We start from the raw sequence: 27857 nt of genomic DNA, 5'->3' as shown, positions 1-27857 counted from the left end.
GAGGATGGGAACAGAACCAGCCCGGCAGAGCAGAGCGTGTCTTGGGCACAGGTAGCGTCGCAGGGTCTGGGAAGAGGGGGTCATGATCACAGCAACTGGGGCAGACAACCCTGGGAGAAGGCGGTGGCTTTATGGCTTCACCATGGTTTATTAGCTTTCTTTTCCACACTGACTTGGTTTCAGGTGCAGAGGCCTTTTACAGGGAGAGGTTCGGAATCTTAAAACCAAAGGCCATACTGTGGCTCAGGGGATGCTTTATCACTGAAGCTTGGCTGAGTGGGGAGAGCCCGGGGCTCCACCCTCCCTGAGGCGGGAAAGAGCAATGCTGGAGGGCTGGGGCCCACTCCAGCTCAGGAGCTGTCTGCGGTGGAGCAGTTTTTAGAGACCTGGTAGAGGACAGGCCCTGCGGTCAGAAAGGGGGAAGGTGACCACTGAAGGCAAAAAGAAGTGACGTCGAGCACTGCAGCACAGCAATGAGACAGGAGCGGAGGCGGAGGGAGGCCGTCACACACCCTGGTTCTGCAAGACCTCCAGGATGGCACGGAGGATGGCGGCAGCTGCCACTGCTCCTGGGTCTGGCTGATCCAGCCGCGCAGAGCTGATATAACTGGCTCTTCCGGCTCCAGCTTCCATGTTCTTGGTGGCCTCGGCTGCAGCTTCAGCACTCTGAGGGGGCATGGGAGTGGGCTTGAGGACAGGCTACCAGGCCTCTGCCCTGCAGCCTGACCCAGCGCGCTCTGCCCTATCACTGAGTGGAGAGGTCACCTTTCACTTCCTTCTAATAGAGAGGGAAAGGCACACCATTTACTGCGGCCCTGCTATGTCCCAGGTGGGGTGTGGGCTCAAGATCTCATTAGTCTCACAATCACCTTCTGAGACAGAGACTCATCCCCATTTTACAAAGGAGGAAACAGAGGCACAGGAAGGTGACTAACTTGCTTGAGGTCGCATGGAGACCTATGCCTGTCTCCCTGGGTGGACAGCCTGGCCTAACTCACCTTGACAGCTTTGGTCAGGACTTGTAAGAGATCAGCCCCTGGCTTCTTCCAGGCTTGGAGCTCCTGTCCTGCTGCCCACAGAGAGTCCAGCTGGAGAAGGTGAGGAGAGAGGGGCTGAGAGGGGCCTTCCCACTGAGGATGGCCTACAGGGCTTGTAGGCTCAAAGGCGGGAAGGAGAGTAGGGGGCACTACCCAGTACACACCATAGTCCTGTCCCCTGGCGCCGCCTTCCCATACCTGGCAGGAAAAGAGAATGAACAAGGTCTGCTGTAGGCAGTCACTTTGGAGTGGGGACAAGGTCTGGGGATAGGAGCAGGTGAAATCCATCAACTACCTCCCCCAGAACACCCTGGGCTCTAAGGGACAGGGCTCTGGCTCACTTCTGCATGGCCTCCAGGCCGGCGTCCATGGCAAGAGACCAGGCTGGGAGGTCAGTGTTGGCCTTGAGAGGCTGGGCAGCCGCAGTCAGAAACAGGCCATAGAGCTGGGGAGGATGCAAAGGCTAAGCCTGTGGAGCTGGCCTAGGGCCTGGCCAAACTGGCATCCTGCCCGTCAGCCCTCTGCTCCTGAGGTCGCCGACACTCACCGCCCCAGAGGAGCCTCCCATCTTTTCCAGCAACAGGACGGACAATTTGGAGAGCACCTGTGCAGGACTGGCAGGAGGTGGGCCCTCCTTCAGCCACCCCTGGATGGCTGCAGAAAGAAAGTGCTGATGAGGGATTCAGTGTGCCCCGATTTGCTCTCTCCCTGGCCTGTCGTGCTGACAGCCTACATGTTTTATTGATTGGTCTTATTTACTGAGAGTCATCCAGTAATCACCTTCTTTTTCTTTTCTTTTGTTTTCGGTACTAGGGATTGAACCAGGAGTGCTTTACTACTGATATCCCTGCCCTTTTTTATTTTTTATTTTGAGACAGGGTCTTGCTAAGTGGCTTAGGGCCTTGCTAAGTTGCTGAAGCTGGCCTCAAACTTTCGATCCTTTGGCCTCAGCTTCCTGAGTCTCTGGGACTGCAGGTATGCACCACCATATGCAAGAGCATGCAAGAGTGGTGACTTCTGTGTGCTTCATTCACTCTTTTTTTTAATATTTATTTTTTAGTTGTAGTTGGACACAATACCTTTATTTCATTTATTTATTTTTATCTGGTGCTGAGGATCGAACCCAGGGCCCCGTGCATGCTAGGCAAGCGCTCTTATCGCTGAGCCACAATCCCAGCCCCTTCATTCACTCTTTTAATCACAGACACATGAGCATGGCCCACAGGAAGCACTGAATACATTTTTCTTGAATGAGTGGTGCTGGACCATTAAAAGATTTCACTGGTGTAGGCAAACTGAGAAGAGTCTGGCTTGAATCTGTTTTTGTTCAGTGTAAGGATTCCATTTTCTTGTGAGACAACCCCACATTGGTAGTTCCTCCCTCCCTCCCTCCCTCCCTCTCTCCCTTCCTTCCTTCCTTCCCACTAGGCAAGTGCTCTACCACTGAGCTACACCCCCAGGCCAAAGTACCTTTTCTTGAGGAAAATAGGTGAGAGGGGTGCTGGGGTTCCACAAGTGACCTTATTTGGCAAAGGAAAAAGTGGCAACACAACAACTCTCCAAATATTTTGGAAGCTACTCTGTTTCATAAAATGCCCAAATCTAAGAACCAGTGTGCCATACCATCCCATTGTGACCCAGAGGGCCCTGGCACCAACCTCGAGCAGCACGGCTGTGGGTGGTGCCACAGTCCCCATCACCAGCAGCCCGATCCAGGGCATTCAGGTGTTCCTCCAGGCCCAGGAGGGTGGTGCACACCCGCTCCAGCACAAGTACCATCTGCTTAGAGGCTACACCTGGAAAACGAGGACAGTGGGGCAGAGGACCACCTGGCCCTTCTCAGGACCAATCCTGTCATATGTGGGAGGGATGGGTGCCAGGATTCCTGCACAGCTCACAGCACACTCCTGCACCCTCCAGGGCCCAAGTCAAAGCCCTGTGCCACCAATGATGCCTGCTCCTTCCCCAGCAGCAGGGTCTGGTACCTCCTGCAGTGGCGGAATCATGGGTCTCCTTGGGCTCCATGGGGGCTGCCCGGCTCCGCTTCCGCTCAGTCACAGACATCTTGGCCACATTAGGCCAGGCTGCAGCAGTGGTTTCAGCATCTAGGGACAGCAGGACAACTCAGGCATAACTGGCCAGCGAGAGATCAAGCAGAGTCTGGACTCCCACCCAAACCTGGGGCCTGGCTCCCTCAGCAGCCTGGAAGACAAGGACGTGCTGAGAGGCTACTGTGGGGGGTGCACAGAGGGTCCTTGGGGAAAACTCAGGCGGATCTGGGGAGAGTCCTAGTACACTTCTTCCAGAGTCAAGTGTGAGAGGAGAGGCTGGAGAAGCCAGGGGTGCCTTCACAGGTCCAGAGCTCTGCCACAGTCAGCCTAACAGGCCTCTGCAAGTCCCGCTGGCTCCTTCCGGTGACAAGAAGCCCTGGCTTGAATCAGCCCAGAGTTCACCTCTCACCTATCAGTTTCAGGAGGGGCTCATCCACCAGCAGGAGGGTGATGGAAATGCCAGGCATCTCCAGTGCTGACATGAAGGTGCCCACCAGGGCGCGGGTGATCTTCACCCCACGGCCCTCTGCAAGACAGAGCAAGGAAGTCCATGAGGGACAGGCCCTCATCCCAGACTTCCTCCTCAGGGCACCAGGGAAAGAAAGAGAATAACAAAAAATCAGAACCTTGGAAGCTAGAGCCCTGAAGTCAGTAGGGAGATGGCCTGATTTTCTTAGGGTGTCTTTCAATAACACCCAAATTAACCACATTCTCTCGAGGTGTCCCCTCTTTGGGAGTAGTTGGGTACTTGCAGGTCTCATTTACTGATTTCCAGGTATTGTGCTGTCTTACGTAGGCTTAATTTCATTTAAACTTACAACCACCTTACAAGGCAGGTACTACTCCTCAATTTATGGAAAAGAAACAGGTGCAAGGCCCTCAGTTATTAAGTGGCAGTGACACTTTCACTCAAGCTTGTGTGACTTCACAGTCCATGTTTTGAGCCATCTCAATATCTTACCTCAGTTGCTTTTCTCTTCTTTGGTACCAGGGATTGAACCCAAGGGTGCTTAACCACATCCCCAGCCCTTTTTATATTTTAATAGAGTTGCTAAGGGCCTTGTTAAGTTGTTGAGGCTGGGTGTGAACTCAAGATCCTCCTGTCTCAGCCTCCTGAGCTGCTGGGATTACAGGTGTGTGCCGCCACATCCGGCTCAGATGCTCTTCTTATGTCCAGCGTGGGCTGGGGTGGGTCCCCTTCCCAGTGTGGACTTACCCAGAGAACGGATGACAGCATCAGCCATGATGCCCAGTTCCAGGAATGAGAGACCACCCAGGTTGTTGACCATCAGAACCACAGAGGAGCCTGTGGGTGGATGTGTGAAGTAAGTCCTTTGGGTACCACTTGCCCAGAGGTCTAGGAAGGACAGACAGAGAATGACAGGCTCCTCACCTGGCTGCACAGATACATGGGACACATTGGAGGCATTCGTCATGTGGTCGAGCATGAGTGTGACAATCTCATCGGCAGTTGCCATCTGTCAGAGGGAGCCAGGAATGAGCTGTGTCTGGATGGCCTTAGCCTTGTGCTGGCCTGGGCCAGGGAGTCCACCTACCTTTACCCGGCGCACGCCAGCTTCCCCGTGGATCCCTGCAGAGAGATGTGGTCACTGCCAACCTGCTCAGGGCCTGGGGATTCACTTGTCAGGTTTTATCAAGAACTTACTAAGTGCTCAGCAAAAGGCTAGGCACTGGGAGTGCAGAAATGGACAGAATAACGGGGACGGAAATGGACAGAACAATGAAAGACACACAGTTTCTGCTCTGGGGGAGCTACAACATGGTGGTGGAGGTAGCCAGGGACCCAAGTGGCTCTAACTGGAGGCAGTCATCAGTCATGCCAAGACCTCAGGAGGCTGACACCCATCACTTTGGACACCTGGGATGACGAGGGAAAGCGTCACAGCTGCAGCCTGGTGTCCCTGGCAGAAGGGCTGCATTTGAGCAAGGGCAGGACTGGGAATGGTGTGAGGAAAGGCAAGTGGGTGAGGCACAGAGTCGTGGCTGAATCCTGGGGTGGATGGCGAGCAGGAAGAAATCAGGCAGGCCAGGCCAGGCTGGGCCTCAAGTGCCCACTTATGAATACTGAGACCACCTAGGGGACAGCTCTAGGAGAGTAGAGAGGACTAGGAGGATGGCTCAGGGCTTGAGTGGGCAAAATCCAAGGCAGAGGAGCAGGCAGGGTTGGGAGTGGGGTGGCCACAGACTTACCTAGGCCCAGCTCCAACTCATCGGCCGCAAGCTCGAAGGTGGGTTTAGAGCCAGGGACACTGCAGGAGGACAGACTCACCCCCAAGGTACCTAGGAGAATGAGACACAGAGGGATGGCTGTTCTGCTCTCAGCCCTGGGCATCAGGATGGGCAGCGACAATGCCACAGAAGCCCTTGCTGGGGCGTCCTCTTCTCTGTCATATCTCAGTAATGACAGAAAACCTAGCTCTTGTACCCAAGGCCACCAGGCCCTTCCGTCCATTCCTAGGGAATAAATGGAAAACCCTCCATGCAGCTAACAGGAACTTTCTTATGTCCCCAGGAGTGTCCCTGGCCCACCCCATCCCTGGGGTCATACTCACCCATGCTTTTGGTGACCTCGCTCACCCGCTTTGCAATCTCCTCCAGCCCCACACCTGCCTCAGCCAGGGCACCTGCCACCTGCAGTCACACAGGTCCCCAGGGGGGCAGTCACTATACTACTTGAGGGTAGACAATGGGCTGGGGGACAGAATTCTTGTTGGGGAGAAGGAATCCGAGGATTTCCACAGTCACCTGGCCTATCACATTCAGGGCAGAGTGTCCTCCCCCACTCAATGTATTTGCCCAGAATCTTGAAGAATTCCAGTCTGTGGGAGCCAGGAGGAACTTTACCCAGAGAGACAGAGGTGACTTGTCCAATGGCACCAGTTGGTGACCAGTTTCCTAACTTAGAGTTTTCTCCCACAGAATATTATCTACACACCCACCCATCCACATACTCACCCACCCAATTTTGCTATCTGTTATGTGTGAGGGAAAAAAAAAAAAAAAGAGGAGTGAGCCACAGTCGCTGCCTTCAGGAAACTCTGCCTGGAGATGGGTAGGGAAGAAGGTGGCAGCGTCACAGGAGCACTGAGCGGCTCCTAGCCAGCAGGGGCTCTGCAGCCAGCAGGGATAGCTTCCCAGGCGGGGGACCTCAGAGCTGAGGCTAGAGACAGCAGGGTTGGCAAAGCCACAGGAGGCTGGCCAGGAAAGGAGCCGCCAGGCCATAAATACAGTGCGAGCAAAGCCTCAGAGGTGAGCCTGGCCCAGCAGGCAGAGCCTGGGGCTACCAGAGCATGGAGGAAGGCAGGGAGGCTGGGAGGTGAAGCCAGGGGTGAGGGTCAGGGAAGAAGGGCAGGAGTGTGGTGGGCATCTGACCAGGAGCTTGGGCTGACTCTGGTAACCCAAGATGTTTTCAGTGAGCAAACACTGGTCAGATAGCATTTTTTTTGGTGGGGGTGATATTGGGGATTAAACCCAGAGTGCTTTAGTACTGAGTTACTTCCTCAGCCGTTTAATGACATTTTTAGACAGAGTCTTGCTAAGTTGCCTAAGTGGCCTCAAACTTGTGGTCCTCCTGCCTTGTCTCCCCAGTCGCTGGGATTACAGGTGTGCACCACTGCACCTGGTTTGATACACATTTTTGAAAGACACCTCTGACGGTAGTGTGGAGAGCCGACTGGCAAGGCAGGAAGCAGAGGGAGCCTGGTGAGGTGGGCAAGTCAGATGAGCCCTGAACCAAGGCAACGCAGGAAGGCAGGGGGGAGAAGGTGCTAACACAGGCTGTGGGGAGGCGCCAGATCAGGGCCACCTCCTGGCTGCAGGGGCGGGAAGCGAGGGGGATGGGCAGTGCCTGCACTCTGGACTTAGGTGCTGAGGGATGATGGGCCTTCCTGGGTCAGCGAGGAGTGAATGGAAAGGTCTAGTTACCACGTGCTGCCCAAAGGGACAGTGGCCAGTCTCAGTGCCCTGGGTGGGCGCTCACCTTGTGGATAAGCACTGTGCCACAGAGGCCTCTCCGGCCTGCCTTCTTCAGGACAGTGAAGGCACTGTCATCCCCGATGACCACCATTTCCACAGGGATGCCTTCTGCTCGGGCGCGTTCCCGGGCCAGGCCAAAGTTGAGCCGATCCCCAGTGTAGTTCTTCACGATGAGGAGGGTCCCCGCTGCAGGAGCAGCCAGCAGAGCCCTCTCAGTGCCGACCCTCATCCCACCCTCAGGGTGTTCTCCCCCTCCGCACCCCTTCCCACACACCAGCCTCACCTGTGCCCGCCTGGGCCACAGCCCTGATGGCCGCCAGGATGCTGCCCACGGCTGGGGAAGCGAACACGGCTCCTGCGATGACTCCCGTCAGCATCCCCTTCCCAATGAAACCTGGAGACCAGGAGGTGTGGAGTGAAGATGCTGGGTGGGGACTGTGCCTGCCGTCACTGTCCCCGGGGCTGCCCACATGCCTAAGAGCTATGGTTGGTGAGCCCTACTGTGTGCTTGTGCTGAAAGATCCCCAGATCTTCACATGGCTGACACCTTCTCAGGGGTCATCTTGGAGAGGCCTTTCCTGACCTCTCACCCCAAGGCAGTCACTCCCTCTAGAGGCTCACTGGTCCTCACGCCGTCCTATGGTCTTTCTATGTCCCTTTGCACTCTCTGTGTTTACAGGCCACTGTCTGCCCTAAGTGGGATCTAAGCTCCATGGAAGCAGGGACCATGTCTGTCTGGCTCACTGGGGTACCCCTGGTGTCAAGAACAAGGCCAGGCACACAGCGGGCCCACTGATGTTTGCTGAGTGAATGAACAGATTTGCTTTAGAGAGACAGGAAAGGTACCCAAAGCCTGGGCAACTGCTTCCAAGAGCTCTCAAGGAGGGCTCATGTTCCTGGCTCCAAACAGAAGAAAACCCAGGTTTGTCCCTGTGTGGGAAACCACAAAGTGGGGTGCAGAAGACAGGTCCTGCTCTGGCTAGACAGTCAGGAAGGCTTTCTGCAGGAGGATGGGCCAGCTGGGCCTGGAAGGCCAGGGAAGTTCACAGAAGCACTGACCTCAGGGCTACAAGAGCCCAGGGGTTCACCTGCCCAAGCTCGTGCTCCCGAGATATAGAAATCAAGGTGCAGAGAGAGGCTATGGCTGGCCCAGGTCTGAGCCTGAGGGAGGTAAGTGGGAACCAACCCCTGTTCCGTACCTGGCCTGTACCTCATACCAGCATCGAGTCCTCAAACCCAGCATACTCACCAGCATGGGCAGGCTCGTGGCCAGAGCCCCCACCTGACAGCAGTGCCACTCGGCCCTTGAGGCTGTCCAGGTCAGAACGGAGGGCAACACGGTGGCCCTGCAGGAGCTGCAAGTTGGGGTTGCATGCCACTAGGCCAGCCAGGGCATCATCAGCACAGCCTGCCACCGAGTTCACCAGTTTCTTAGAGGACTGGGAGAGAGGAGGAGGAGGGGGTTCAGGATGTGGTCAGCAGGGATACCTGCAGTCTTCCCAGGCACTGGGCTACACCAGAGATCTGCTCCTGTTTGCCCAGGAGCTCCAGGGTGACCACAGGACTATCTTGAGTTGGGCCACATTTGACCTGGTAGATGTTAGTCTCCGACTTCCCTTTTTAATTTGTGACTTTTATTCAGTGCCAAGTTCATTCACTTTTTGCACCATGGCTTCAATATAAAGAAAATGGGGGAGATGAATCCTCAGTATAAAAAACTGAAGAAATTGGGGCCCGACACCTACTTTAGTCAAAGGAGATGCCTTGGGCTGAGGCTCCTGAGGGGAAGGGCCCAGGCAGGCACCACACCTACCCAATGCTCTAATGCAGGCCCGTTGGCCTGGGCTCTTGGTGGGCCAGGCCCAGTGCTGGGCACTGTGTGTAAGGAAAGCAGAGTGCTGTTCCCACCTCAGTAAAAACAGAGACCATCTCCACAGGCTGCACCAGGGGAAGGCACATATGCCACGGGAGCATAGGAGAGGACCTCGGCTCCTGAGGACAAACTGGAAGTCTCTGTGAAGGGTAAGGAGGAGACAGGCAGGCAAAAGGGAGTGGGTCCTGGGGGAGGGAGGAGGCGGAGGGCATCCAGCCACAGCCTGGGGGTGTGAAATAGTATGGTGGCTCCAGGAGACAACTTAGATCATCCTAAGTAACCAGGGGCCTGCAAGAGAGGTGTGCAGGGCCCCCACAGTAGCTGCTTGGTCATGGGCAGAGTTAGGAGGCAGGCCGTGGGCAGGTGGAGCTCAGGAGCTGATGGCGGGGTACAGGGAGAGGTGAGCAGTGTGGGGCTACAGTGGTTGGAACCTGGGCTTGGCAGACATGTGAGAACTCAGTGAAGATACATTCTTGTTCTAAGTCTTCACTGAGCCACATCCCCAGTTCCTTTTACTTATTTTGAGGCAGGGTCTCACTAAGTTGCTTAGGGCCTTGCTAAGTTGATGAGGCTGGCCTCAAACTTGCAATCCTCCTGCCGCAGCCTCTGAGTTGCTGGGATTACAGGTGTACACCACTATGCTGGGCCAGAGCTCAAGTCTTTCTCTTCAAAACAGAGACTTACTAGACTTCAGCAAAAGCTCAATAAAAAGCAGCTATGCCCCAAACAGGCTCTGAAAGCAGGAGCCCGCTGAGCTAGGGCTGTGGACCTGGGATGAAGCTCCTGCCTTTGTCCTCAAGAGACTGGGAAAGGTGGCCTAGTGTGGGCCCAGAGAGGCTCTCAGCGCCACCTTGTGGGTCCAGGGACAGCCTGCAGCTGATTTAGGTCCTAAGGAGCCACGTTTCCGGCCTCAGCTCCTTCTGAGGCTGCCAGCACAGGTTGTTTTCCTGCCCACAAGTCTTTTCCTGGGTCCAATAAGGACCAGGTCCACGATGGCTGCTTAAAGATGAGGTCAGTAGAGAGCAAGCAGAATAAGAATCTCGCTGCATCTCCCGGGCAGGAGCTGAGCCAGGCCTGTTTCTAAGTGCTTCTGAACATTTCCCTGTTAATTTTCCCAATAACCCTGTGGAGGACGGATTAGCCCAAGGAGGAAATTGAGACACAGTTAAAAGACTTTGCCCAAAAGTTACACAACAAGCAAGTGTCCAGGTCTTCCTGGCTCCAAAGCTGGTTCCCTTTTGGCTGCTTTCTCAAGTGACTGAAGGGAGGTGCAGGATGACAGGTCTTGCCCTAGAAAGGGCATGGATATGTGGCTCTTAGAGCTTACTAGGGTCTGGGACATACAGTAAAGTTGGAAGCTGGGTCAATTCCAAGCTCAGCTTCCAACACCACTACCCTCCAAGAATCTGTCTCAACCACCCCTCTATCAGAGCCAGAGAAGGGCTTAAGGACCAGTGCCATCTCTGGTTCCCAGAGACCTAAGGGGATGAAAAGGGAAAGGAGATCAGGCATTATGCAAGAACAAGAGAACTCTGGTCTGATCAACACCTCACAGACAGTTAGTAGTAGGCTTTAATCTGCTGTTCTGCAGATGAAGACAAAGAGGCTCAGAGAGGTCAAGATTTCTGTAGAAGGCCATACAGCTGGTGGATGGCAGGCTAAAATCTAAACTCAGATCTGTTTAATGTTTGCTTAGGTTCAGATGAGTTTTAGAGTGGGCTTGGAGCAAAGGCCCAGAGCCTCCCAGATCATAAACCCCAGCTGTGAGACCAGAACCACATGTGGTTCAGGAACAGGCACAAGGTCATACTTCCTGATTCCTTTTGTGACTAGTACAGCAACTATTACAGAGCAAATAACTGTTAATGTTCTAAATGTATAACCCAGGCCCAGACAGAGAGGTTTCAGAGGGGCTTAGAGGTAAGCCTCAAGCCTGGCTAGGACCAGTGGCCTGATCAAAGGGAGGGAAGCAGAGATCAGGCCCTGAAAGAGGATGAGCCTCTCTTTTAACCTCCTAAATTCAGGAGGCAACGGTATTTCTTCTATCAGGGCATAAGGAATTCCAGGATGCTCAGGACAGGGATGCCCTACTGCTTCAAGATCACCATGTTCTCTCCTGCCCTGGCCTCCCACCCCCAGGACTCACCATGGTGGGGAGGCTCTGAAGCAACCTGCGTCCACACTTCTGCACTGAGCTGCTGTAGGATGGATAATCCTATGGGTGTCACCACGGTCTGAGCACAGCGGAGGTGAAAGCAGCACCTATGGGGACAGGCTGCTGAGTTGAATGGCACAACCACTCCTCAAGTGCCTCAGGAATTAGGGAGCTGCCTTAGACTTTGATCCAAGTCCAAACTCTAGTTCGTGAGCTCCGGTTGGAGAACGGATGGAGAACAGCCTGGGGCTGACCAAGGTTCACACTTATGCTTGGCTGCCAAGAGATAGATCGATCTGCATTGGGCACGGTGCTGCCTTTATGTCCAGGAGCAGTGCGCCCACCTCCTAATCAAGGAGCAAAGTTACCCACAGAGTAACTTCATCACTTACATGGGCATGGCTTATGGTGAAAAAATTACAAAGGTCTTCACACACTCACTCTTGTTTGCCTGGGCACTACACCTGGAGGGAGCCAACTGTGTGACCCCATTTTGTTTCTGGGAAACATAGCTCTATCTAGTTCCTTGTCCAAGCGTACTGGTGTTTGAGTCAGGCTCAAACGCACGTCTACAGTCTTTTTGTAAAGCCTGTGTTGCTTCTACTGATAATTCAGTGCTCCATGTCAGGTGAGTCCTGCTGTAGGAAACCCCATGTGTAAATCACATACCTCAGCTCATCCTGGTCCTGCTGTGTCTTGGGGTCATCCAGGTTCACTGTGCACACATGCACTGAGAACAACCCAGACCTGGTTCTGCACCTACATCTGCCTCAACTTACTGGGGGGGGAGGAGGGTGTCTTAAAACCATTTTCTCTCTAAGCCTCAGCTTCCTTATCTTGGAAACATGTTAGCTCCTCTCTGGCATTCTGCATTTGCTGCAAGCCACAGCTCCTCCTGCTCTTTGGGGAGCCTGCCTGTCTGATGTGGCCTGGCCTGAAGGCTGCAAGACTGACAGCCATGCCCTCCTGGGTCATTAAGGTTCTCACCGGTGAAGTTCCGGTTTGGTGTCTGAGGTCAGAATTCGTACAACTGGGGTGGGAGGGGGCTCTAATAATGCTGGGCAAGTGTCTTAGTGGGCCCTTCAGAGTGTGAAGAATAAAATACACAGGTGAGAGTCCTGGTGGGTCCCAGGTGAGGCGGGGTAGGTGTCCTAAGGCCAGGTGGGGACTTCAGCTGGATTCAAGAAAACAGAGTTAAGGGGGCGGGGGAAGCACGGTTCTACTCAGGATCCCTGTGCCTTCCCTCCCTTCTCAGGGCCTTTGCATTCCTTCCGGCTCCAAAAGGGGTTCAGCCCCGAGGGCTTTTGGAGCAATGAATGGAGAAAGAGGACGAAGTCTGCGAAAGGACGAGGGTTGAGGATTGCGGCCAGGGGTCGGCGGGCGAGCTCTGAGGACACAGGGTACAATGGAGCACCTTTCCAGCCCCCTCACCCCTGTCTTGGGTAGCTCCGCAGCAGGTGGGCTTCGCTACGGCCCCCAACGCTTCGCCCTCATCCGGGCACTGCGAGCTCCGGCGGTAAGGGACGGGGAGGAGACCCGGGGGGTGGAGCTTCCCTTGGTTGGCTGCCTCGGGCTGCCTGAGTCCTCCAAGAGGCCAGGTGAGGCCGTCCCGTGATGCCCCGCGCCCCGGCCGCTCTGGGCTGCAACGTGTTTCTGGGGCGGAGGCAGCGGCAGTAGAGTTGGCTGCGCGCGGGTGGGGGCTCCCTGTCTCTTCGCTCGTGTCCATCTCTCTATCGTCGCCCTCGGCTCCCGACAGGCCGGTCCAGGCCTCGACATGTCGTACAACTACGTGGTAACGGCACAGAAGCCCACCGCCGTGAACGGCTGCGTGACCGGTGAGACTGCCAGGGCCGGAGACCCTGGCGAGGGAGGGAGCTGGTGGGAACCGAGGCCTAGGGAGGCTCGCGGCCCCGGGGGCGGCCGGGCAGGACCGGGCCGGGGAATGGAAGGCGCCGGCCGCGGAGGAACGTCCCCAGCCCTGAGCTCAAAGGCGCGGTTCCAACACGCGCCTTTGGGGCAATAGAACCTGCTCTTGAGGGTCCCCTTTCGTCCTGGGAGGTCACTTGGCCTCGAGAACACGGCCGGGTCCAGTGGGACCGAGAGCCAAATGTGAGTTGGTTGTGCAGCGTTGCTTGAACCTCGAGATTGGCCTCTTGTGGTCGGGGGAAGGGGTGGTGGTGATGGCGCCTTTGGGATCAGAATTTTCACGTGGGGTGTCTGGGGGGCCCCGGGAGGTGGAGGAATGTGAGCTATGTCCGCACTCACCCAAAGAGGAAGAGTAGCCCTCTCCAGACCCACCCTTTCGCCTGGGGCTGTTGTTTACTTGAGGGCGCTGCTGGAGAAGAGGTTTTGGTTGGCCCAGCCCCGGGCTGGATTTGCCTTGTTGACTGTGTGCTAGGATCGTAAAGGACACTGAGGTGTAGAACCAAAGAATATTCATCTTGAACTCACTTTCTCGGCTGAATGTGCAGACCCCGAACTTGTGCGTTTATGTAAATTGCTGATAATGATTCTAGAAAAAAACGTCCGTTGTTTAGATGGCTAAAAGTGGTATTGGTAGATTGCTAGGAGGGCAAGAGGCATAGAGAAAATACAGAAAGCTCTGGGAATTTTCTTCATTTGACTCCGTCTGTTTGGCAAAAGTTGGGCGAGGCTTTAGATGACTAGAAGAGACAAACACTTTCTCCAGCATCTTCATTTAGAGTCTATTTTACTATACCTTTGTATAGTAAAATTCAACAGTCATCTGAAGGGTGTTCAGTCACTGTCCATTGAAGGACACTCTGCTCTTTGGCCTCCAGTTCACTTTTCTTAGTCTGATTAGGGAAGCAGCTTTGTTGAATGCGTGATGTGAGACTCCTGGGGGTGCTGGATTTAGCAAGAAGAGGAGTAAACAGAAGGAGTCAGAGAAATACATGAAGTAAATGCAAGTTCTGGGGGTATTTAGTTGTACATGTGATAAGATTATTTAGAGGGCTTGGGAGGCCCTTCCTTCAGCTTCAAAAGTTAGAGGACCTGTTCTTTCAGGACACTTTACTTCAGCCGAAGACTTGAACTTGTTGATTGCCAAAAACACGAGATTAGAGATCTATGTGGTCACTGCAGAGGGGCTTCGGCCAGTCAAGGAGGTGGGCATGTATGGGAAGATTGCAGTCATGGAGCTTTTCAGGCCCAAGGTAAGTGTTTCCAGTTGTGATGAGCAATAAAAGGAAAACTGTTGGTCTTAGGTTGTTTTCTTTTTGTTGTTGTTTGTTTGTTTATTTAATATTTTTGTTTATGGGCCTTTATGTATGTATGTATGTATGTATTTTTATGTGGTGCTGAGGATTGAACCCCGTGCCTCACACATGCTAGGCAAGTGTTCTACCACTGAGCCACAACCCCAGCCCGAGCCTTGGGTTGTTTTGACAGCAGATTTCAGGGTATACTTTTCCTAACAAACTTCCTGGAAGTAGGGGAGATTCATTAGGGAAACGTTTATTAAGTTGACTTCTTCAGGAAGGAGAAATTAAAGCAGTTTGAAATATGGGTCACCATAGTGCTTAGTGCTTCAGAGGGCAGGATATATCGAGTGGAACAGTCCTAGCTTCATTCGTGTTCTCACTTTAGGTGTCACTTTAGTTATCACTTGAGACACCCTTCAGAGCCTTGATTTCCCCATCTACAAAGTGGGGATAACAGTAATCAATCCCTTGGGTTGTGAAGATTAAATGATTCAGTAACACAGGGTGTTAGCACATAAGAAGCATTCACCATCATGTTAACAACTCTCATAATCATTGTTATTATAATTCAAATGTTTTTATCTAGATAACCACCATTGTTTCATTATATCTTAACTGAATCTGACAAGAAAACTGTGGGTTCAGCATTTCAATTATAACTCTTTGAACAAAGCACTTATGTATTTAAAGTTTGTGTTAAGATTTTGCAGATTCATTTTTGCTTTCATTGTTATCACCACGTTTTTTTCTCCAAATATTTGGAAAGGAATGGGGAGGAATTACATTCTTCTTTCAGAATTTGAATGGAATGATTGAGATTAGCCTGAGTGCAAAATAGATGAAAACAGTGTGTATAGAGCAGATATGGCGAATCATGAAAACAAGGACTAGATGTTTACCAGATCAGTTCTGGCCTTTTGTACATACCCTTAGGGCTTGTGTGTACATAGTGTATGTTACAAACTAACCATGTATTTTCTCTTTAGGGAGAGAAGAATTTGGGAAGTTCTTAAAGAGCTTAGCATGCTTAAAGAATGATGCTTAAAGGCTGGACAGGTTGTCCTGTTTTTGAAAGACCTCTTTTGATGGCATAATGTTGGTTTCCAGGGGGAGAGCAAGGACCTGCTGTTTATCTTGACCGCTAAATACAATGCCTGCATCCTGGAGTATAAGCAGAGCGGCGAGAGCATTGATATCATTACGCGAGCCCATGGCAACGTCCAGGTGAGGTGGCTGCTTCAGGCTGATGAGAGAGTTTTTCAGGTAGGGCTGTCATGATTCAGTGAAGAACACTGAAGTGCAGGGTAGCCCTCTATGTGATCAAAGAAACAAGGAAAAAACAAAGTTTTGAGCTATTTTGAGAGTCCAAGGCACAGGGAATAATGTATTGAGATTCAGTGTTAAACCAGAAAGCTATGTACTAGTATTTGGGCTCCTTGGCATGTCAGGTGGATGTTACTCATTTTCTTGCCTCTCTCAAATCATCCTGGGAAGGACTGATTTTTTGGCCTGATGTTTTGTTACTTTGTGGAAGTTGAGGTTCTTTCCTAATCCCAGTTTTGTTTCTTAGGACCGTATTGGCCGCCCCTCAGAGACTGGCATTATTGGTATCATTGACCCAGAGTGTCGAATGATTGGCCTGCGACTCTATGATGGCCTCTTCAAGGTTATTCCACTAGATCGGGACAATAAAGAGCTCAAAGCCTTTAACATCCGCCTGGAGGAATTGCACGTCATCGATGTCAAGTTCCTATATGGTTGTCAAGCACCCACCATTTGCTTTGTCTACCAGGTACTGAATTGGGAGGAGAGAGGGAAAAACTGGTTGGAATGATGGGAATTGGTAGTAGCATAGGGAGAAGTGTTGAATGTGTTTGTCCTAAAGTATTTTGAACGATACAATTAATATGGGCCCGATTTTGGTTCCTTCTTGAGTGCAAAGTCCTTATTGTAGAGGCAGCAAGCTCTGTAGGGCTTGTAGCAGGTTTTAATCCTGAGATTATACTCTGTTTGTAGGCCTTGGAGGTTTTATAGTGTGACCCAGTTTATGCTTTGTCTGAGTCTCTTACTGGAATGCTAGGGGATTATGAAAACTTAGTCGTAGAGAAATTATCTAGAATTGGCCTTTGTGAGCAAAGAGCAAATGTCTGTATCTGTCTTCTAAGAAGAGGTTTGCATTTGTCCAGCACTCATTTTCTGGTGACTTGCTGGCTCTTGACTTCTATTTTAGTCTGTGCCTAAAACTTCAGCAGAGCTGATCCTGGGCAGCTGTTCTCTGGTCTAGATCTGTTAAGTGGGGGTGGGGTTGTGGCGCTCCAGTCTAACATGCCAATGTCTTAGTAAAATCCTAGACTTTTAACAAAGGCCTGGCCAGCCTGAGGTCATTTCACTTCCATGTGGCTGAATAAATGACAGAAGGAAGTGACTGTCTAATTCCACATAGCAGGGTAGTGTGTGTGTCATGTAAACACTCTGGTAGCTGTGTAAAGTGCTGGAAATACTTGTGTACTTTTGTGTATTTCTTAGCATCACTGTAAGTGCTATAGTCTAAGGCTGGTTGGAATAAAGTTTAATTAAATAAAATTGAAACAGGTTTAGGAGATTTTGTTTGATCTACTAGCTTTCAGAGCTGAAAAAAAAACAAAAAAACCTGTGAATTTCTCTTCCTTCTGCAGTATTGTAGATATCAGGTCACTAAAACATTGGTGCTGATGATTTTTCAAGGCTGGCTGACTGTTCCCACATCCAGGGCTGTCAGTTGTGAACCATCTTTATTTTTCTGTCTCAGTGGCCCCAAACCACGCTTGTTTGAACTTTTTTGTGAAGATGGGTCTTACCCTTACTCATTAATGGGAAGGTCTTTTCATCAACTAAAAATCACTGTCTCCTGTTTCATGCCAACAATTTAATTTGACAAATAATTGAGTGTCTCCCATGTGAAAGTACTCATGCTTGTGCTTCAGGAGCTGTCACAGTGATTGAGGTGTGGTCCTGCCCTGAAATACATCATTGAATTCCTTCCATAACTTCTTAAACTCTTTTGGCCTTTGTTGAAGCCATTTTCCATTGGCTGTATATAACCTTCTTCCTGTCCCTGCTCTTTAGCTTCGAAAGGTGACTTTGGCAACCCCAAGACTGACGTGAGTCATGATTCCAAAAAAGGAGGGGAAGAGTCACGATTCGGGGAAGATGGCATTGACAGTGGCAGTACTGAAGAGGAGTCCTCCTGTAGAGGAGCTCTCCCATTACCCCACCCCACAGAATGCTTTTAAGAATTGTATATATTTTTTTTAATCTCTTAGAGTTACCTTCACAATGTGTTTTTCTCTGGCTATTTTGTAAGTTCCTTGAGGTTGAGGAACATACACGCATCTTTTCCAGTGCTCAATGCAAGGTGACAGGTTGATTTTTTCTGTTGAAACCTTTCTCAGTTGGTTGAGGTTTAGAAACAGTAATCTCAGGCAGTGGTCTGCTTGGAAATTGATTAATCACAGGCTTAGCAGGTGACTGTTAGCATGCTGATGGACAAAGATGGGAAGAATTGTCTGAACCTGGGTGGTGGTGTCTGGCCCCTTTCAGGACTGGCAGTTCAAGAATCATCATTCCTAGGGGCTAATCATTCCACCTTCTCCCCAGGACCCTCAGGGGCGGCACGTAAAAACCTATGAGGTGTCTCTCCGAGAGAAGGAGTTCAATAAGGGCCCATGGAAGCAGGAAAACGTAGAGGCTGAAGCCTCCATGGTGATTGCAGGTTGGTTACGGGTTCCGGAATTTGCCTCCATCCGTTCTCCTGTTCTTGTTGCCTTTCTCACCTTTGGTGCTCTAGCACTGGTGGTGTGTGTTGTTTACCCCTCCTCATCTTCTCTCTCTAAATGTGCTTTTTAATGCTTTTTCCATTTGTCTTTGGATTTTCTGTTTTTACTCCTCCCCTCGAAAGTATAACTTTCCTTTTACTTGAGATGCAGAGTGGCATATGGAGATGAGTCTCATTGTTTTATTGCTGGGCATAACATAAAACTGAAGGAGACCAATAGAGCTTATCTAATCTGACTTCTTTTCATAGATGAGGAAACAGGGCCAGAGGGACTTGCCCAGGCCTGCACAGAAGTGTCAAGACCTGGGCGAGAATCCGGCTGCACCACCCCTTATCCTGTGTTCTTTCCCCAACATTATGTCATCTGTGTTGCCTGGTAGAGAAGTTTTAAAACTCTTTAATTAAGAGAAAATTGACTCTTTTGAATGGTGACCCTGATAATGGGGGGAATTTACGTTAAGGAACAATTGAGGCTTGTTAGAAAGGGTCATGAGTTTGAGAGAGAAAATGGGGAGAATGCACGTGGGAGAACATGAAGAAGATACCCTGCTAATGGAAAGAGCAGAGCACTAAAAGAGAAGCCAAAGCAAACAAAAAACCCTGCTAGGTGCCTGTACTTCCAGCCTCAGGAGACTGAAGTGGGAGGATCAGTTGAGCTAAGGAATTCAAGAGCAGCCTGGGCAGCATAGGGAGATCCCATCTTAAAAGAAAGGATGGGGTTGGGGTTGTGGCTCAGTGGTAGGGCATTTGCCTCACATGTGTGAGGCACTAGGTTCAATTCTCAGCACTGCATATAAATAAATGAATAAAATAAAGATCCATCAACAACTAAAAAAATATATTAAAAAAAAAAAGGATGAAACCTTTGGCTGCGTGTAGCTCAATGGCAGAGTGCCTGCTTAGTTTGCTGGAGACCCTGGGACTCTCAAAAGGCTATTGTTTTTCTTGGTCTTCAATGTCCTTTTTAAAATAATGATTATCTTCAAGTTTGCCTTAGGGCTATCTGGATTAGTGCCCTTGCTGCCTCTGGTTTGGTCCAAAGTGCTGAGCATTCTAACCCGGCTGTTTTTCTCCTGCAGTCCCAGAGCCCTTTGGAGGAGCCATCATCATTGGACAGGAGTCAATCACCTATCACAATGGTGACAAATACCTGGCGATTGCCCCTCCTATCATCAAGGTGAGCAAGCCTTTTACCTTTTTCTTAGACCTCTTCTTTCTTAGTTCTTACCCTGCTACTCCTTTAGTCCCCTTTTGTCAAAAGGAGATTTACAGACATCTGTCACGTTACTCACTATGTATATAAACAAATGGTTTGGCCTGTTTTGCTTACAAAGAGCTTGCTTGTTAAGAAATAACAATCAAAATAGGTTTATTCTATTCATCAACTTGGGCAACTTTAAGAAGGAAAAAGTTTTGATTCAAATCATATACTGATAAATTATTGCTAAGTTATGTTGATAAATTATATAGAAATTAAAAAATGAGTCAAAAATTTTCAAGCCTCAACATTCAAATCATGAAAATTAAACCTTAAAAACTTAATAAAAAATTTTCTTTTTGAGAATAAAGAATAACATCAGTGATACATTCAGAGTCTAGTGAAATAATTGCAGCTGCAGCTTCTCCCTTTCTCTCTATTTTTTGCAGCAAGTTCTAGGAATTGAGCTCAGGGGCTCAAACACGCTAGGCAAGGGCTCTACCACTGAGCTACACCCTCTAGGCCCCCTAATTCTATATATTTTTGTTTTACGTAGAACGATATGTGAGTAAACATTTAGGGTATATTAATTGAGTGCCTCACAAAATCATTTTCATGGTAAAAATAAATAGAGCTGTCCATTTTTTATCATGTAATGTAAGTAGACTGTATTCCTTGCTGGTGAAATGGCTGGATTTGGTAAAGGGAGTGGTCAGCTCAGGTTTGCGTGATGTTACTCTAAGGGCTGTTCCCTTCCACTGGCAGCAAAGCACAATTGTGTGCCACAATCGGGTGGATCCTAACGGTTCTAGATACCTACTGGGAGACATGGAGGGACGACTCTTCATGCTGCTTTTGGAGAAGGAGGAGCAGATGGATGGCACTGTCACCCTCAAAGATCTCCGTGTGGAACTCCTCGGAGAGGTAGGACTTGTCCCTACTCCTCTGCCTCATCTCCTAGGTGCCTAGTGATGATGGATGTGTTTCCTCACTTCTGCTCTGGGAGTTATGTTGCTTAACAACTAGCAACAAGCTGTCAGTCCTGATGTGAAAAAGTTTATTTTCAAATGAGTTATATGTTAGAGAATCTCACAGGCTCCTAGGGACTACCTCAAGCAGAAACAAATGATACAGTATGGAATTAAAAGATTAATGTAGTGTTGATAGTCCTGGGAGGGGGTTCCCAAAAAGCTTAATGCTTATACAGTGACGTTTAGAGGTTTGGAGCGGCATGTACAAGATAAATTATAGACTTTTCTGAGTGGAGGGACGTGATAAATGAATCATAAACTTTAATGATATAGTAGTGATATTTGCTTAGTGTGGCCTGGGATTTGAGTGGAGAAAAGTTTCTGAATGGTGGCTGCAGTGGAGAGTTTCTCTGTAGGTGTTAGAGGCCATGTGGGCTCCATCCTGATTTCTCTCATGTGCTGACTTTTTCTAGACCTCCATTGCTGAATGCCTGACATACCTCGATAATGGTGTTGTGTTTGTCGGGTCTCGCTTAGGTGATTCCCAGCTTGTGAAGGTGAGAGGACATCTTTCCGGTTTCTTTCTTTTTTTTTTTCCTTTTTTTGCTGTACTTATTGTTTCTTCATCAAATTTCTCTGTGTTTATGCCGCACACTTTTTCCACATCCCTGCTCTGCAGCTTTCTACTTAGTTAATTTAACAACCTACCCCTGATTAGCTCTTTGACTTCATGGTTCTTGAGCAAATGTGTCAGGCAAGGTGCTAGGTGCTGTGGGTGCCATGACGAGCAAGACCTGGTTTCAACTCTCAAATAGGTCACATTGTAAGGTGATGGATCCCCTCTAGAGTACTAACACTGGACCTGCTCTGCAAAAAAAAATGCATGCAAACATTTTACTTTAATTTTTAAAATCACTGCTTCTCTGAAATCCGTGTATAAGACCTGAATTAGAACTTGCTGACTAGTTACCATGTCACATGGAGTAGACATGTTCCTTAAGTTAACAGTCCCCTTCTAGGAGCATCTGTTGGAGTACAAGAAGGACAGATCTATAGGATTGAGAGTTTCTTTTGGATAATAACCATCTCTACTGTTAGTCTGTTAGGGGTTGTTCTGGGACTAATATCTTTCTTTCCTCTTAGCTCAATGTTGACAGCAATGAACAAGGCTCCTATGTAGTGGCCATGGAAACCTTTACCAATTTAGGACCCATCGTGGATATGTGCGTGGTGGACCTGGAGAGGCAGGGGCAGGGACAGGTAAGAGGGTTATGTGGAGATGGATACTTGGTATGCCTACTCAAACTGTCAAGCCCACTCAAACTGTCAAGCCCACTCAAACTGTCATGCTCACTCAAACTGTTCTTGCTGTGCTTATCTAGAAGTGTACACTGAACATACTTTTAAGAGCTTTACTCACTAATCCCAGGGATGTAAGGAAAACTTTCATTCATTACGTGTCTGTCTTAATCTGCCAAGCACCCTATATACATTACCCTGCTAGACAGGAATTGATTCTTGGGCATCTGAGAAGTAAAGAAATTTAGGGCTGACAAAGTTTGAATAACTTGTCCCAATGTCACCTGCGTAATAAATGGCAGGAGTGCCTGGCTCCAGATCATTGCTCTTTCTAGTAAACTAGACTTTGGATCTAAGCAAGCTTGTTAGGAGCAATCAATGGTGGGAGCTTTTGACTTCCAGAAGTAAGACATCCTGTCTGCTTGGCATATTCGAGCGACTCTGGAGATTGACCTCTGCTAAATCTGCAGTCTCAAACTGAGCTCTATAGTAAGGGTGCTGGGATTTAGGGATAGCATATATGATTGCCCCAGTGTTGGTAGTTCTTAGAAACCTTTTCTCTACTTGCAGCTGGTCACTTGCTCTGGGGCTTTCAAGGAAGGTTCCTTGCGGATCATCCGGAATGGAATTGGAATCCATGAACATGCCAGCATCGACTTACCAGGCATCAAAGGTAGTTTCTCGGTGAACAAAGGCTGTAGGTCTTGGGTTCGTTACCTATCATGAAGACATTTGGTGTGAGCCAGAGCAAAATAAAGGAGTAAGAAGAGGCATTACAAATATTGTGGTAGAATCTTGAACATATTTTAAAGAAAAAAGGAAAACTTAAAAAAAAAATTACTGATCAAATTCAGGTATTGAAATAGAGGAGTAGGGAAAGAAGAAAGGAGTATAGGTTAAATGTAATGGTTAGACAGAAGAACTGATAGAATTCTTAAACATAAGTGTACATGTAAACATTTTTTTGTGTGTGTTTGGTACTGGGTGGGGGTTGAACCCAGGGATGCTCTACCACTTAGCCATACCCCCAGCTCTTCTATTTATTTATTTTAAAATATTTATTTTTTAATTGTAGTTGGACACAACACCTTTATTTCACTTGTTTATTTTTGTATGTGGTGCTGAGGTCAAACCCAGGGTCTCGCATGTGCGAGGCGAGCTCTCTACCGCTGAGCCTCAACCCCAGCCCAAGGTCTTTTTATTTTGAGGCAGGATCTTGCTAAGTTGCTAAAAGTCTTGCTGAGTTGCCTAGGCTGGCCTCAAACTTAGGACCCTCTTGCCTCAGCCTCCCGAGTCACTGGAGTTATAGTTGTTTGCCACCGCATTTGGCTTAAATATAACTTTTAGAATAAGATATAAATCTTCTTGAATTTCAGAAGAATTATAATCAAAAGGAGATTAGAGAAAGGCTATATAGTGAAAGATTTTTACAATGTATAAATAGTAAACACAACCTGAAACAGTAGTAGAGTTGATATCACACATGTCACTAAGTGTGGTGGGTGAAATTCACCTATTAGGAAGGAGAAATGTCAGATGGAATCTAAAGCAAAATCAACTTTAAGTTGTACATTTTGTGAAAAGTAAGTCAGAATAAAGACATAGGATGAGAAAAGACAAATAGAGGTGCATGGAAGTACACAGGAAAAGATAACTGTAAAACCTAAGAATCAGCTGAAAAACAGATAAGATTTAAAAATATATATATATGTATTTTTTTAGTTTTAGGTGGACACATTATCTCTTGTTTTTGTGGTGCTGAGGATTGAACCCAGTGCCTCATGCATGCTAGGCAAGCACTCTACCACTGAGCCACAACCCCAGCCCCAGATAAGAATTCTTAAGTCAACAAGGTATAAGAATAATACATTGAAATCAATAGTTTTCATGTATACATAGTCAACTAGAAGGAATAGTGAAGGAAAAGAGACAACTTAACAATAATAAACGTAAAATACCAAGAAATAACTAGATTTTTTATTTTCTTGACCTAAAAAAGTTCAAGTAGAAAAAGAAGTAAGAATAGCTAGGAAACTTCAGAAACAGTAATGAGAAGGAACTAATCCTTATCAGATATTAAAACCCACTCGGAAGCCTCAGTAATTGAAAGTATAGCCAGGGGCTGGACATGTAGCTAGCTCAGTGGTGGAGTGTTTGCCTAGCGTGATCAAGGCCCTGAGTGTGATCTTTAGCATTGCACCTATGGTCCCAGCTATCCTAAAGGCTGAGGTAAGAGGATCACTTAAACCCAGAGTTCCAAGGCAAGCTGGCAATATAGAGGTACCCTTGTCACCCCCCCCCCCNGCATGCCAGGCAAGCGCGCTACCGCTTGAGCCACATCCCCAGCCCACAATTTTATCTGTTTTATCTACTGCTCATTATATACCTTACTAGAAGCTAAATAGGTTTAATGTAAAAAATAAAATATGAAGTCTAGAAGAAAAAGTGAATTCCTTTATAATTTTGGAATGGGGAATGTCTTTTAAACTGTGTATCAAGATACAGAAGCTAAAAAGGTCAATAAATTCAACTACAAAAAATCAAAACATTTCTGCAAATAAAAACAGAAAACATTGCAAGCTGAGCCAGAAGAAATGACAGATACAAGAGTTGTGGTTCATCTTTTAGACAAAAGCCCAGTCTCTCTAATTTATAACAAATTTCAAAAAGAAAACCACCAGATTTTCTGTTCCCCAATTGGCAAAGAATATGTATGGATAGGTAACAGGCGTCACATAAGAAAAATGCAAGTCAGAAGTAAGCAGCAGGGTCTGAGGACATGGTTCAGTGGTGGAGTGCTTATCTAGCACATGTGGGACACTGGGTTCGATGCTCAGCACCACATAAAAATAAATAAAGGTATTGTGTCCATCTACCATTAAAAAAAAAAAAACAACCAAAAAACAGCAAGCTGGGTACAGTGGCGCACACCTGTAATCCCAGCGGCTAGAGAGGCTAAGATAGGAGGATCTCGAGTTCAAAGCCAGCCTCAGCAATGGTGAGGCGCTAACCAACTCAGTGAGACCCTGTCTCTAAATAAAATACAAAATAGGGCTGAGGATGTGGCTCAGTGGCCAAGTGCCCCTGAGTTCAATTCTCGGTCCAAAAAAATGCAAGCAACCATACCATTCTTTTCTAGAGAAGGAAATGTGTTAACATGAAGCATTATATTTTGAGGCACAGATGGTGATGCATGTTTGTAATCCTAGCTGTTTGGAAGGCTTGAAGCTGAAGCCAATTGCAAGTTTGAGGCCAGCCTAGGCAACTTAGACTGTCTCAAAATAAAAAAATGCTAAGGATATCGTTCAGTGGTAGAGTGTTTCTCTAATATGTGCAAGGTTGTGGGTCCAATCTCCAGGACCACCAAAAAAAAAAAAGAAAGTTGATTTTTGTGATTTAGCTGCAATCCCAGTTCTGAGAAGCTACTCCACAGACCTTCATGTGTACAAAGTGGCATGGGTGCAAGCTCATTCCTTATGGTGTTATATGTTAGAGCACAATGTTGAGAAAGTGTCAGTGGAGACTTGTTAATAAATGGGTCTATCTGTCTAATTTTCCTGTGTAGGGATAGAAAATGAAGAAGTGCTGTGTTCTCATAAGGGCTCCAACATAGCTTGTTAAGTAAAAAGAACAGTGATAGTATATTATGTCTGCATTTGTTTGTAATAGTGTTTATCCTATTTCCTTAAATTAAAAAAAAAAAATTAGAAGGCTAGATGAAAAATGGGTAGGGATGACCTTGGGGGGTGGGTTGGAAAGGTATGGCGGTGAGACATCTCTGTGAACTTTTAAAAAAATAATCTTTTTGGGGTGCTGGGGTCAAACCTAGGACCTCATACATGCTAGGCAAGTGCTCTACCACTGAACTGCATTCCCAAGCCTAAAAATAAATTTTAACTTTGAGTCATGGAAAAATATTACCCAGTCTAAAATTAAAATGTAAAATATTGCTAGGTGTGGTGGCGCACGCTTGTAATCCCAGTGATTTAGAAGGCTGAGGTAGGAGGATTACACATTTGAGGCCAGCCAGGACATCTTAGACCTGGTCTCAATAAATTAAAAGGGCTAGGGCTGTAACTCAGTGGTAATGACCCCTGAGTTCAGTCCCCAGTACCAAAAACAAATAAATATAAAATATCAGGCTCAAAACAGTTAAAAAATTTATTTTGTGGTACTGGGGATTGAGTTCATGGCCTTTTGCATGCTAGGCAGGTACTGTACCACAGAGCTATATCCTTGTCCCATTTTAGAATTTTATTTTGAAATGGAGGTTTCAATAGGTTGCCCAGGCTGGCCTCAAATTCACAAGCCTCCACCTCCCAAGTACCTGGGATTATAGGTGTGAGCCACCTGTCCCAATTCAAAAAAGTTCTTAAAAATCTCTGATTTCTTCAGAATCTTAGAGCCAGAAAAGCACAAAGGGAATTTGAGCTCAGGACTCTGACTCCCACTTTCTTGCTCCTATGTGAGCCAGGCTGTCCTTCCCTTAGGTATGCAAATTGAGCATTGGTCTGTGGTGTGTCTCTTAATCCTTTCTCCTTGTTCCAGGTTTATGGCCGCTGCGGTCTGACCCCAACCGAGAGACTGATGACACTTTGGTGCTTTCTTTTGTTGGCCAGACACGGTAAGGATGGTTCTAGTTCTAGTTTTGGTCGCTGGGATGAAGGTTGTGAGGTGGGTAAGCTGGTCCCAGACTAACTCAGGCCTTTGGTCCTGCTGCAGAGTTCTCATGCTAAATGGAGAAGAGGTGGAAGAAACTGAACTGATGGGTTTTGTGGATGATCAGCAGACTTTCTTCTGTGGTAATGTGGCTCATCAGCAGCTTATCCAGGTAATGACTGAGGAAGGTAATTTACTTAAATTTTGCCTAGAGTGCAGTACAGAGTACCACTGGATTTTAAGACCATTATGTTTTTTTAAAAAAATTATTTATTTTTGGTACCTGGGATTGAACCCAGGGCGCTTAACCACTGAGCCGCATCCCTAGCCACTCCTCCTCCCATTTTTCTTTTTTCTTTTTTTTTTTTTTTTTCTTCCCAGTTAACAACTAAGTTGCTTGGGGCCTCACTAAGTTGCTGAGGCTGGTTTCGAACATATGATTCTCCTGCCTCAGCTTCCCTAGCTATTGGGATTACAAGTGTGCACCACTGTATCTGGCTTAAAACCATCAGTTTTTATGACACTGAAAATAATGGAGGAATTCAGGTTGGTGGGGGGAGATATCACCTGATAACAACTTTTTTTTTTGTACTAAGGACTGAACCTACAGTCTCTTTACCACTGAGCTATATCTCCAGCCTTTTTCATTTATTTTTATTTTGAGATAGGGTCCCCTCAAGCTGCTTAGGGCCTTACTAAGTTGGTGAGGCTGGCCTTGAACCCATTATTTCTCCTGTTTCAGCCTTCCAAGTTGCTAGGATTATAGGTGTATGCCATTGTGCCCAACAGAAATAACAATTCTTGACTTCATGGTTGCTCCTCTTAGGTTTATTTTTCTTCCACAATTGTACAAGTATTTATTGATGGGGTCTCTTACACACAATTATATATGTTTGGGTCCTATTTTAGCACTTTGTATTATATCTTCTGAGACCATCAAACTTTTTCCCTATTGTAACTCTGATACATGTGTATTTGGAATACTGAAAGCACAAAGAAAGACAAAAAATTATGATGCTTTCATCCACATGATCATTGGCAGCCCCATGCACGTGTTAATCACAACCAGTGCTCTTCTTCTGTGCTTATCCTTACCTGAAATGTGTCTGTGACGTGGGGCAGATATTGGTATTTATCGACAAGAGCCTGATTTCTGAACACCCTCCCACCTCCCAGCCATCTTTTGGAGTGGAGTGACTTGACAGCTTTTAGTTTTTTCCTTGATATTTGAACTGTTCTCTGTTTTTGTGGTTAGAGTCAGGGTCTTCCTGGTGAAGATTAATGAACGATGCCATCTTTTTATCCACTGATTTGCCACTTAGCCAATTGGCAGTGACATACTAGTAAGAACTAAAGGGCAAGTGGACCAAGTGTGAAATGAGCCCAATAAGTCTTTGTTTTGTCCCTGGTATATAAGAATTGATTTGAAGGCTGGCATCAGCCTACTTACCTATTATTTTATCCTTAAATGTAAACTCAGTCATGACAGCCCAGATAAATCAATAGATGCAATGTTATCAACTTTTTTGTTTAATTTCAGTGATAAAATAAAATTGTAAAATATATTTCAGGGGCTCGGA

At 47.9% G+C, this 27857-nt stretch overlaps 2 protein-coding genes across 5 annotated transcripts in view; one reads left to right on the top strand and one right to left on the bottom strand.

Moving 5' to 3' along the window:
• Positions 1-124: 124 nt before the first annotated feature.
• Positions 125-12668, bottom strand: Tkfc (triokinase and FMN cyclase). Of its 4 annotated transcripts, none has more exons than XM_048788928.1 (18): positions 12544-12668; positions 11104-11219; positions 8334-8523; positions 7368-7478; positions 7089-7270; positions 5662-5740; positions 5300-5389; positions 4645-4679; positions 4482-4566; positions 4305-4394; positions 3498-3614; positions 3023-3142; positions 2696-2833; positions 1585-1691; positions 1379-1482; positions 1202-1235; positions 999-1088; positions 125-666 (listed from the first exon to the last, which is right to left on the bottom strand). In XM_048788928.1, the coding sequence occupies exons 2-18, from the start codon at positions 11104-11106 to the stop codon at positions 505-507; spliced, it is 1737 nt and encodes a 578-aa protein (XP_048644885.1). In that variant the 5' UTR covers positions 11107-11219; positions 12544-12668; the 3' UTR covers positions 125-504. The 4 variants fall into 4 exon arrangements, with proteins under 4 accessions (XP_048644885.1, XP_048644886.1, XP_015333522.1 ...); XM_048788929.1 differs by lacking the exon at positions 12544-12668 and adding an exon at positions 11782-11800; XM_015478036.2 differs by lacking the exon at positions 12544-12668 and having other exon boundaries at positions 11104-11347.
• A 51-nt stretch (positions 12669-12719) lies between these two features.
• Positions 12720-27857, top strand: part of Ddb1 (damage specific DNA binding protein 1) — a 31828-nt gene continuing 16690 nt past the window's right edge. The window contains exons 1-12 of the mRNA XM_015478033.2: positions 12720-12947; positions 14140-14288; positions 15444-15560; positions 15907-16128; positions 17973-18087; positions 19230-19327; positions 20114-20272; positions 20793-20876; positions 21463-21579; positions 22189-22291; positions 26167-26242; positions 26341-26449. Coding sequence (XP_015333519.1) covers positions 12887-12947; positions 14140-14288; positions 15444-15560; positions 15907-16128; positions 17973-18087; positions 19230-19327; positions 20114-20272; positions 20793-20876; positions 21463-21579; positions 22189-22291; positions 26167-26242; positions 26341-26449 — 1410 coding nt within the window. The 5' untranslated portion in view covers positions 12720-12886. The remainder of the gene's footprint in view (positions 12948-14139; positions 14289-15443; positions 15561-15906; positions 16129-17972; positions 18088-19229; positions 19328-20113; positions 20273-20792; positions 20877-21462; positions 21580-22188; positions 22292-26166; positions 26243-26340; positions 26450-27857) is intronic.

This window comes from Marmota marmota, unplaced genomic scaffold (assembly GCF_001458135.2).
Source record: "Marmota marmota marmota unplaced genomic scaffold, marMar, whole genome shotgun sequence".
In the NCBI taxonomy this organism is placed as follows: Eukaryota; Metazoa; Chordata; class Mammalia; order Rodentia; family Sciuridae; genus Marmota; species Marmota marmota.
This window is presented reverse-complemented; position numbering and strand designations above follow the sequence as displayed.

What these genes read in the sequence shown, in the direction of transcription:
- Tkfc (XM_048788928.1), bottom strand. An exon ending in CCACAGCCGTGCTGCTCGAG is followed by an intron (nt 1,692 to 2,695) that starts GTTGGTGCCAGG and finishes TTCTTTCTGCAG; the next exon opens with CCATCCAGGGGTGGCTGAAG. An exon ending in TGGGAGGCTCCTCTGGGGCG is followed by an intron (nt 1,483 to 1,584) that starts GTGAGTGTCGGC and finishes CATCCTCCCCAG; the next exon opens with CTCTATGGCCTGTTTCTGAC.